This window comes from Pseudochaenichthys georgianus, chromosome 9 (genome assembly GCF_902827115.2).
Source record: "Pseudochaenichthys georgianus chromosome 9, fPseGeo1.2, whole genome shotgun sequence".
NCBI classification, from domain to species: Eukaryota; Metazoa; Chordata; class Actinopteri; order Perciformes; family Channichthyidae; genus Pseudochaenichthys; species Pseudochaenichthys georgianus.
The window spans coordinates 36,089,784-36,101,368 of NC_047511.1; the positions used below are offsets into that span (position 1 = coordinate 36,089,784).

At 41.8% G+C, this 11,585-nt stretch overlaps 1 protein-coding gene across 1 annotated transcript; it reads left to right on the top strand.

The window, feature by feature from the left end:
• The first annotated feature begins 9,017 nt into the window (after positions 1 to 9,017).
• Positions 9,018 to 11,042, top strand: LOC117452613 (piggyBac transposable element-derived protein 4-like). Its single transcript, XM_034091323.1, has one exon. The coding sequence runs from the start codon at positions 9,018 to 9,020 to the stop codon at positions 11,040 to 11,042; it is 2,025 nt and encodes a 674-aa protein (XP_033947214.1).
• The last annotated feature ends 543 nt before the right edge of the window (positions 11,043 to 11,585 follow it).

Consider the following 11,585-nt stretch of genomic DNA (forward strand, 5'->3'; position numbering starts at 1 on the left):
TTGGCTGAATTATGGAAAGCAGTGATGCAATAAAAACAGTGATGTTGAGTTGGGCTACAAACAGCCAATGTTCATACTCCGCTGGTTAAAGGATTTGGTGCTGTGCAAAGAAAATAACACTCCTCTCTTGAGAGTTGAGTAATAGCAGCTCTGCTTTGCTTGGGCTGTTTGTTTTCCGTTTTTTATTTTGCAAAGACTTTTGAATACCACACAGTGGGTGATCAACACATTAGCCTTATAGTCAACAACTGGTGAGTCTTTCGGGCTAATATATAATCACCTATAATACCGATGACTATTATACCAATGCAATCCACATGGTTGCATACGAGCCAAATATCCAAATCCTTTAGGGCTGACTTTAGGGCAACACTTAAATCAGAATGTCATGTATTGGCTCTACTACTGATGAAGGTTTGTAATGGAATATAAACAGGATGTTGCAACAGATCCTGAGTTTAGTTCCTGTGAGTTATTGGTGGACATTGGACGGTATTTATGTGTCTTGCAAACACTGAAGGACTCATCAACAAATAGAGCCTTTCTATACAGGGCTTCTATATCACTTATTTCCAGTTAGTGCTTCACATAAATATACATGAAGATTTGGATAGATCCACCTCCTTACTCTTACAGAAGCCATTTGTTTAGAGAGAAGCCAAAGCCAAAGTTTCTCCATCACCAATGATAAAGTTAGTCATCAGAGTAGTTCTGCAAGTTTTAGTTTAGTAGCTGAAGTCCGAATCATAGCGAGTTATGAGGACCCCAGTCTCATATATCTCATGGTCTCATTGTAAGGTGTTGTCATATGTGGAAATGATAGTGTCGATGTAAGTGGTGTCAAAATAACCATGATGGCTGAATCCATAGAATGAAACATGGCAGGGTGTAGCAGGAGGGGAGGCAGACAGTCACTGACTGTGAGTCTGTGAGTTATTGTCTGAAAATGAATACTTCACCATTGGTATTTGCTCAACTTAACATTTATCATGAATAAGTACATTAAAAAAAGAGCTCCAGGATTGAGCAATGTATTAGTTATTGTGAGAGTCTTATAGCTTGAAAAAAGAAACAGAGCGGATCTACAATAACTTGTTGGCTACGATTTTTAATCATTAACATATTCGAGAAAAGAAAGGCACTTGGACACTGTAATCCATATCTGGCTTATAATGTTTTTCTAACTTTTCTTGGTCTCTTGGATGAAAATGAGTTGCTCGTAACGATTATTGTTTAAAGAATTAAAAAAACACTTCTGACCAAACAGTTACTAAAAGATAAACATCTGTGATTCTTTAGTGTCTTTCAGCCTTACACAGATAACATCACTCACACTTTGACAACGTATTTCCTCAAGCTGTTTATCTATGCCTAACAAATTATCCACATAATGAATCTTGTCCACACGTGCCTGTCAGCTCACACAAGCATGAGGATGAGTTATCAGCCAGGAAGTAAACTGAATTTACTTTCTATTCAATTTCACAACATGATGGTGCAGTGCAGACAATGCAGAATGGCGTCTCTTCATTACCAAAACAAACCAAGTGACTGTGCAGCCAAAGTAAAATGTTTAAATCAGTCTCAGGTCATGGCTATGATTAAGCTGAAGCTAAATGTGTTAACAGAGGCCATGCACTACTCTCTTTGTTGCTATTGTGATTGTTAAAACATTATCATACTACGAAAAGTGGTAATGAAATGGAGCAGTGATGTTCAGATGCTGGGAGAACAAAGCCTGGGAAAATAAAATCATGGGGTTCCCTATCGATCCATCTGAAGAGGCAGTAGTGTTAAAGCATCTAATGCAGATTTCAAGTTTGTGAAGTGTGGAAAATCAAATGTTTAGGATGCACGCCGTTCTTAATCCGTGTGCAAAAACTAAACATTAAAATAGCATTGGAAAATAACTTAAAAAAAAGTAATCTTCACAAAAGTGTCATGTGTTGTACTTATAAGACTGAAGTCACTCTTAGACACACACCGTCATAATTGTTACGCAGACACCCATAGATAAACTCATTGAGACAAATGAAGGGCTTCAAATGTAACAGATACATCCTTTATTTGGAGATGTTGTGATCCAATACATCTCCAGTCCCTCCGATGGTCCTTTCAATGCTGTTAATGAGTTCATTTGTTTTCCTCTATTATTCCAGTTGTCTGTTGGGAACCCTAACCACCACTCATTTGTTCTGCCCATGGGTCTGACTGCTATGCGACGTAGTGACGAAAAAGAGACTCAAATAGCTGAGCGAGGAGGAAAATCCACAGCCAAATGGTCACGGTTGTCGTTAAGATATATGGTGGTATAGCCTTTGCTAATTTTGTTTTTTACTTTCAAGATAGGATTGACTTATATAAACTTTTGATTTAGGAGTATCATTCAGCTTACACTGCATGTGCTCAAGGGAATAGGAAAATATTTACCCAGATGAGACAAGTTTTTCTGATGTGTGAAATTAGAGCGCTACAATGGCTGCTCTGTCCCCTCCTGGTCCCAGACATGACTCAGGCTGAGAGAGGAGATGATGTCTCGCAGTTACAGCTTGCCCTGCTCTCTGCTATGAAGCCACAACAACAACATTATGGGAACTAACTACGTCTTTACTTTAGTCATATTGTATATTAAAATACACCGCCAATCTCCGCCCTGTTTTTTTTTTCAAATTGCAAAAAGAGCAACATCAACGGGTAACGGTTATATTAAACAACCACTTGGTGACCCTCGGTTAATTGACTCACGTGTGACTTCCTGGAAACGACTTGAGCATTCAAGTGTAAGAAACATACATGAAAGGCACTGTAATTTGTCTCTTTTGGAAGTGTTGAAACAAACACTGCCACATGCAGATGTTTCATTCATTCTCTTAACTACTCACTCTCTTAAAACTGAGCACTAAATAATAACTGGTGAAAATAATGATGGTTTACAGAAAGCTCAGGAAATAGTTTGTGTTCAACCAAAACACTTGCAGGGAGGGTTCTAGTTCCCTCACTTTGAGATGTCTTGCATTTCTTTTTTGTTTGCTGAAGTCGTGAGAATGTTTAGGTTCAGACTCCCAAGTCAGTCAGGCATTCCCATTCAAAGGCCTGTCTCTCAAAGATTGGCTAAATACAAACCTACTCATTAAAGGTCAGTTGCTATGCAGCTTTCACAATCTGCTCTTTTTGTTCCAATCCTTCTTATCGGTCTAGTTTAAGCTGCATGAAAAAGGCCCTTTTGTGATAGATATCAAATAAAGTAACTGCGGTCACAAAACGTACTTACAAAAAGGATGTTCCAATTATAGTGGGAAGTACCTATAAGACTGGAAGAGTGGTAGTAGTTGTGCAACATTTGAAGAGCGTCCCTCTCACACACGCAAACGCACCCCCCCCCCCACGCACACCCCTGTTCTGTGATCTGAAGTGTGCATCAAGGGATGATAACAAGGTCCATATGTGGTCACTTCCTCCCTCCACTGCTTTGACATGAGGGGGCAGTTTTAACAGGACACCACAAACCATTGACTTACTCTCCAGAACACACAAAGCAACTTGAAACACTTCCTAGCACAATAATATTCTTTGACACTGGGATGTGCGTGAAGCAGCAGAATTGGAAGCGTGTTGCTTCCCATCACGGATCATAAAAGTGGCCGTTGGAATTTGGTGAGACAAATCGCCAATAAAGTCTGTAAAACTAATTTAGAAAAAAAAGGATATGACTTTGGCTGTAATTATCTTTTAGAAAATGGACAATTTGAAAACTAGAATATTGCATGACCTTTGTTCAATATTGACTGTATGTTAATTTGCATCTAGCCATCTTGTTCCTGGCAAAAGTGTTTCAGAATTCAAAATAAGTTTAGTCAAGCTCCCAATAAGTCAGATTGTGCCTAGTTTCTCTAGACACAATCTGAAAATTAAAAATGTATTTGCCACAGAAGTGCATTTTTTGAAGTTCCAAAGAAATGTGTTTCCAAGGTATCAGGTTATGAGTTGCAACCGCTTGTTTATGACGAACTGCACATGTTGCTGAAATACAGGATCAACAGGAGGGATACATGGACCCATGGAGCTTGAACCATGTTAGTACACAGCCTGTATCGTAGGCAGTGGATCTTCCATGACAGCTGCCAACATCAGCAACTGAATGCATTGTTTGTCACTTACAGTGCTGATAAATAACTGTGCCCATATAATAATAAACGCCCACAATCCATTTGTTGATATTTTCCCCATCCAGGCCATTTAGATGTAATTAAAGGCAACATGTAAACAGTTCTTGTAATCTGGGAGACTCCGACGTACACAGATGATTTATTGTTAATAATAAAATCACAGCCGCGCATAAAAACTGAAAGGGATGAGCCAGTGTTATGGAGGCCACATAACTTTAATTTGTATACAAACCAATAGCAACTCACACAGTTTCCCATGGATGCTAACAAAGGGTGATTTATCGAGATGTTAGAGGATTAGTGAAACATTCTTCAAAACAATTGTTGTGTTTGTTTGTTCCGGTCATTCTCTGCATGGCGCAGACAAAACACTTTTGCACAATCCCCAAATGTGCCACCTGTTGTGGTCTTTGATGCATCATTGTGGGAATCTGTCCCTGGGTGTTATGACAACAATAACAGCGCACATATGCTCCGCTAGAGGTAGATGGCAAAATAAGATTCCCATAGAAACACAGCAATACTTGGAAATTAAATGTTAGTTTACTGCATGTCGAGACAATTCAAAAGAACCAATAATTAATAACTCGTTAAACATAATTATCAGCTGGGAAGATCAAAATTAAGAGTTTCTGTTCTGGTCTGCACATGTTATGTTATATTGCTAAGATAAATATTTATTAAAATAAACTATGCTTTCTATTAATTAAATGGCTGCTTCTGGTATGAACTTGCAGTTATCTTGTAATCCTACTTGCATGAAGGGCAGCAACAACAAAAAACTCCACTTAGGGCAATCTTTATGATGTTAACTCTTTGATTTGATCTCTTTGATCTGGTTTGATTATAGGCTTTTAGATCTATATCCAGTTTACAAAGGATAAACAAAAGTATTAAAATGTTCAGATGGTCCGATGATCTTCCAAAACATTATCTTTATCTCTCTCAAAAATAACCTTTTGAACTTTGTTTTTGGTTACGCATTATTCTTTCTGTATCTCTGTTTGCACCACTTATACCAAAGCTAATTCCTCGTATGTGTAAACCTATTTGGAAAACAAAACCGATTCTGATTCTGACTCCTTTCTAAACTTCAGAACAGAAAGCAATATCTGTGAGGCCAAAAGTCTACAAATTATAGGCTACTGTGTTATCTTGTTAACTCTTTCACAGTTTAACTCACTTACCTTAAGTTTCCAAGGACAGACATACACACTGTGCTACAAGTTAAATGTACTACTTTTCAAATGGCAGCCAACATGAAACATGAAAATTAGGATGTTTGAAAAAGACTGAATTTAGAGACTACAAGCGATTAATTACTGTAATGAATGGGATACGTCACGCGGGTTGAATTTTGGCTTAAAACCAGCAGAGGCCCTGTGAGTGTATCGAGACCTGAGCCAGGGTTTCACTGACCAGGTCCTGGACCAGCACTGCAGATAATGAGAAACACATGGTCTGACAACCAAGAGCCAAGTCAGACATCAGGTTGTGGTGTGAGATACTGTTCCATACACCTTTATCAAAGCTTTCCTAATCCTCTGCTCTGTTAAACTGTTTTGTGCACATTAAAATGATTAAACAGGATATATAGATACTATTTTTTCCTGCCTCTGTATTCTGCGTTCTACCTCCATCTAGTGGTTATAAATGAATAGATACTTGCTCTGTAGCACAACCTGTTGCCAATATCCAATAACATATGGGGTAGATATAATTGTGCTGTTTGTTTAAATATAATTGTTTATGCAAGTAATAAAATGTAAGTCAGATCATCATCACTGTAGATGGCTTTTTGAACAAACAAAGAGAACCAAGTTTGTAATCACATTTAAAAAAAAAGTGAAGTAGTGAAATAAGAGTCCAATAGCTTGCCTCTTATTTCACTACTTCGCTTTTTTTAAACTAGTTTTCTTTTTGTATTTACTTTTTAATATTTACTTGCACTATATTTTTCTGTTTTTCTGTATTATTGTGTTGCACTGTTGGAGAAGCCTGTGACCTAAGATTTTCATCGACATAACTATGTTCGTATGACAAATAAAGAACCTTGAACCTTGAGTCTGTTCTCTATTATCATTTAATGGATGTTTAATGGATGTTTATGGTAACACTCATTTTGATATGAGTATCATTCAAATGAATAAACCTAGATTCTAAATAATTCAGTGCAAAGTATAACATCTATTCTTTCTGGTATCTCAACCATGGTGTTTTTTCAAGAATCAGACTCACACTTTGTGAAAATGCAATACACACTAACAAACTCTATCTTTACTACAGCATTGGCACAGTGCTGATGAGTTGTTACTTCTCTCCAACCACCACCAGAGGGCGGTGTTCCACTGCTGCCCAACGGGAGGGGGCAACCAGGTGAGTGTTTTTCAAGGTCAGTATTAAACATCACATTGATTATTTAGGCAGGTAATAGGCTTCTATAAATGAGGCCCATTCAGGTCAAGGCTTTCCTGAACATATATTTACTTAGATAACACTAGTCAAATTCAGTTTGCCTAATTATGTGACAGTGTGATTACCCTTCTGTTTAAATGAGTTGATGTTACTAGTAAATCCACTGCACTGCTATGGATTTGCTTTCTCTATTCCAATCATATCAACTAAGACTAAATATGCCATAGGCAGTGGAAGAAGACATCACTATTAATAAGCCCCTCACCAACACACGCACACGCAAAGCATTCACTGTGTCAGGGAATAACAGAGTGAAGGGTTGGTGTGTCTTTAGCAGAGCTGCAGTGGTTCCACCATTTGCTCACATGCTGGCAGATGCACTCACACACAAGCACACTCACACACACACACACACACACACACACACACACACACACACACACACACACACACACACACACACACACACACACACACACACACACACACACACACACACACACACACACACACACAAACCATCTCTGAACTCATCCATGAGAAAAGGATCTCAGCTATGGAGAAGCTGAGTTAGCCGAACAGACACACACAGATACACACACACACCCACACACTGAGCGCCTGAGCCCCCATTGGTCGGCGTCTCTCCACCCCACCGCGGGAGTCTCAGAGGGGTCTGCTGCAGTACTCTGCTCGAGGGGCCTGGAAACGCTGGAGTGAGACATTTTTTTTCCTTACTTCTATTTTTGGGCTGGATATCAGAGGTCCATAGCTTCCCTCATTTTCCACTGTTTTCCAGCATACTGGTTCCCAGTGTACACTGCCTGCACAGCTTTAGTGCATGCAGCAGTAAGGCCTGTAGCTCAGACAGGCAATATGATACCACTGAGACAACAAGAATCTCTGCAATAAGCTAGTGAGGAAGGACGCATAAATTGTGCCTCTGCTGCAGGGCCCAGGGGCAGCAACCCAGTGCTCAGCCAGCCATGTAGGCTCAGGCCACAGCTAAAAGAATTTGGAAAGGACCCTTCCTGCAGCCCATCCCCCCATAAGTGAAGACATAACCAGTCTCCTCCCAAGTAAGCAGGAATCCATGACCTGTTTTGATGTTTTGAAGTCAAACCCAAAGGCCTTGTTAATAGTTTTCCTGCCCTCTGTTGTAATGAAAGGGGCAGACTATGCTGTGTGGTTAGAAAAACTGCATCGATACAGAGTACTGTATATTACATTGTATGTCCTGTGCAATAACATTGTGATTAAAGGAGAGTATTAAAAACATCCTGGATCAGTATTTGAAGAGTACTTCACACATTACAAACGACAATAAGATCTCGCTCTACTTATCATGAGTCCGACCTCAGGGGAGAACACTAAAGCATGGAATACTAGGTGGGTTGTTTATTAATAAACACAGGTATGACTACACTGCTGAAGCAGAACTGAACAACGTGCATAATAGAAGGATTAAGACAGCTAAGGTGGCCAGATGTTACCGGCACGTGACTTTAAAGTGTCTGGAAAATAAATTGATGATTTTATGGGTCTACTTGCACTGCCAGAAGAGGATCAATCAATCTCATCAGGGGGAACTCTTCATCCTCAGTCCTGGAGTAAAACACAAGAGTATCTGCCCACATTCATAAAATAGAGGGAGGTCCCTAATTCTACAATAGCCTATAGGGCTTCAGATTCATGTAGGAACCTGTCAGAGGGAAGAAGCATGTTTATGAATGAACAAGCTGCTTCTCTGCCCGAGTTCAGTGTGTAGTCTGTTTAGCAAACCTACGGATAAGGAGTGTGTGATGTGGAAACATCCATCATTGCATTTTAATCATGTTGTGTGGATTTTTCACTGTTCCTTCTAATGTATATAAAAGACTTAATAAACTTTAAAATAACAGAGAGAAAATAGACCATATGCAGTTTGTGACTTTATGTACAGTGTCAGTGGAAAGTTTTCTCACTCCAACTCACCAACTGTGAGGTTAGACATGTGATTGACAGTATATGATTTTTGTTTTGACGTTTGGGTTTTAGGCATTACTTTTTGTATCTCCACGGCCCAGGAGATGGGTATCCAGCATATTGATAGTGGTGAATGCCAGCGGGCATTAGAACAGCAAGCGGCCATCTGCCAGCCTAGCGAACTAGCAACCCCACCAGCTGCAGTCGCAAAACGCCCTACAAAGCAGGACATGCATGCAGCTTCTGACGTCTGCGGCCACACTGCGCTACAAAGCCCAGAAAAACCAGGAGCGGAAACAATGAGAATCAAGCTTATACGCCGCATAGTTCCACGACCAGCAAGTTTTTTGAGAAGAGGCTGCCGTTAAGTGCACATCAGTTCATTTCGGATGACCGGTTTGTGCGATTATTTTCCCATGTTGAAAAAATATACATAAAAAGACTCATGCAGGGGCACTTTAATACCCCGACATGGCGACGGCAAGAAAAGGCAGAGAGCTTTTTACTATTTTGGAAACTAGCGCGGACACAGAAAGTACCACGGTGTGCGACAGTCAAGAGTCTCCGCTTAATCTTTCGGCAGATGTAAAGTGGTTTGAAATTCCTTACAGAAAGCCAGACTCGGACGAGGAAGACGAAGTGCGCGAGGACGAGGACGGCGAGGGGGAGAATGGATTCACGAGCACAGCAGCCGCGGCGGAGACTGCAGACGCGGCCAGCTTCATCGCAGGAGGAGGCTGCAACATAATTTTGGTCACTGGTAGTAGTAATGGTATCACGCACGACGAGGAGGAGTACGCAGAGGACTGTTATTATTCTACCTCCACTAACTGCTCTGATACCACCTCAAATGATTCGGATATTGATTTCTCCGATTTGGAGGAGGAGGAGCGCAGGAGTTTTTTCAGCTTTGAAGATGACTCGGACGACGACTGTACTTCTCCCGACTTCTGGGGCGAACCTGATCAGGTAATTGCAATCGAACAATTCTCTGCTGTCAGCGGCCCTCAGCACTCGCTGGGGGACGATGCTGACACCCGTGACTATTTCCGGATACTCTTCCCAGATTCTCTTTTTGAACACATGGTAGAACAAACAAACAAATACGCCCTCTATCGGCAAAGGAGGAGTGGAAAATCAGACCCCCACTGGCACCCCACTGATGTCAGGGAGATAAAAGCTTTTGTGGGTCTGAACATTCTTATGGGCATCAATCAGCTTCCAGATACTGGCATGTACTGGGCCAGTGACATTTTCATTGGAAATGCAGGTTTTAAAAAAACAATGACAGCCAGGCGCTTTGAAAAACTCACACAGTATATCCAGCTGTGTGACCGTGAGTCTGAGCCTGTGCGTGGAGAGCGAGGGTACGATGCTCTCTTCAAAATCAGGCCTCTCCTTGATGTGGTGGAGAACACCATGTGGGACGCATACACGCCAAACCGCTGTTTGACTATAGACAAGTGTGCCATTGTCATGAAGGGACGTTTCTCCCCCACCCAGTACATGCCCCCCAAGCCCCTGAGGAAAGGGCTGACAGTGTGGATGCTGTGTGACTCGCGTACTGGCTACTGCCACCGGGCCAAGATATACGTAGGCAAGCCCAGTGAAGATGAGGAAGCGGCCTCCCTGGGCTCCAGGGTGGTGACCTCCCTGGTGCGCGGCCTGGAGGGTCAGTACCACCATCTCTTCATGGACAGCTTCTTCACCACAGTGCCCCTCCTCCAGCGGCTGCTGAGGGACGGACTGTACGCCTGCGGGCCCACCCAGCCGGAACGCAAAGGTTACCCAGAGGTCCTGCGCGCCGATAATGTCGGAAAGCTGACACAGGGTGAGTTCTACCAGTGTCAGCGTGGCAACCTGGTGGCTACAGTGACACGAGATGTCAAGGTGGTTAGCTGCCTTTCTACCAACTCTGCCCCGGGGATTGTTGGTATCAGTCCTGGCTGGCAGCAGGGTGAGACGGACGGGGAGAGTGAGGGGGACAGCATGAACTGCTCAGGTGTGTCCTTTGGTGTGCCTCGGCCTCTGCCCTTGCTGTTGTACCAGGAGAACATGAAGGGTGTGGAGCTGTGTGACCAGCTGAGGGAATGCTACCAGGTTGGCAGGCCATGTAAGAAGTGGTGGCGCTACTTCCTGTGGTTCTACGTCAATCTGTGCATCGTCAACGCCTACATCATCCTGAGGGAGAGCAGAGGGGGCGCTCCACCGGCGGGCTTCAGCGGCAAACAGTTCACCCAGCGCCACTTCCGGGTGCGTTTGGCGCAGCAGCTGATTGGGGACTACCAAGGGGCAAGGGGCATGGAGAGGGCAGCACGCAAGAGACATGCAGACTCACCAATAGAGTATGGACACCGCCTGGAGCGCATGTCAGAGCGCTCTCGTCGCTGCAGGAACTGCACCAACAAAGGACTGCGGCATGAAAGTGTGTTCGGATGCAAGATATGCAATGTCCACCTATGCAGGGGAGGGTGCTTCTCTGAGTTTCATAAATAACGTTGACCTGCTCTTTGTTTTTATATCCTTTGTCTAATCAAGCAACTTGTGTCAATGGATTTTTTTAAACAGTAAAACCATTTCTTATTCCAAAGGTTACCACTACAAGTGCACACTATAGTCACACTTTATGTAGAGCTAGTTTTAGGATAGAAGTATTATTGCACGTATAATAAAGAAAATAAACAAAGAAACTAGATTATTTGATTTAGTATAGAATGTTTCGGCAACTTGCCTTCTGTAACATTGACAAAATTGCCTTGTGTCACTTTTGTATACGTTTAAAATAATGAGAAGTTTTATATGAAAAATAAGAATTCAAACTTTTCTGCACTTACATTAGATCAGAAAATGTTTATGGGAAGTTTATCTCTCTCCTTTTCCAAAATAAAAACTTCATTATGATGTACTTAACTGAATCACCTGTTTCATTATGTGGTATTGAAGCATGTCCAACATCACCATAGATAATTTTAAAGAGGAATATCATTTTAATATAATAAAAAAAACATGACCTTTAAATTCAGTTACACTGGTTTGAAA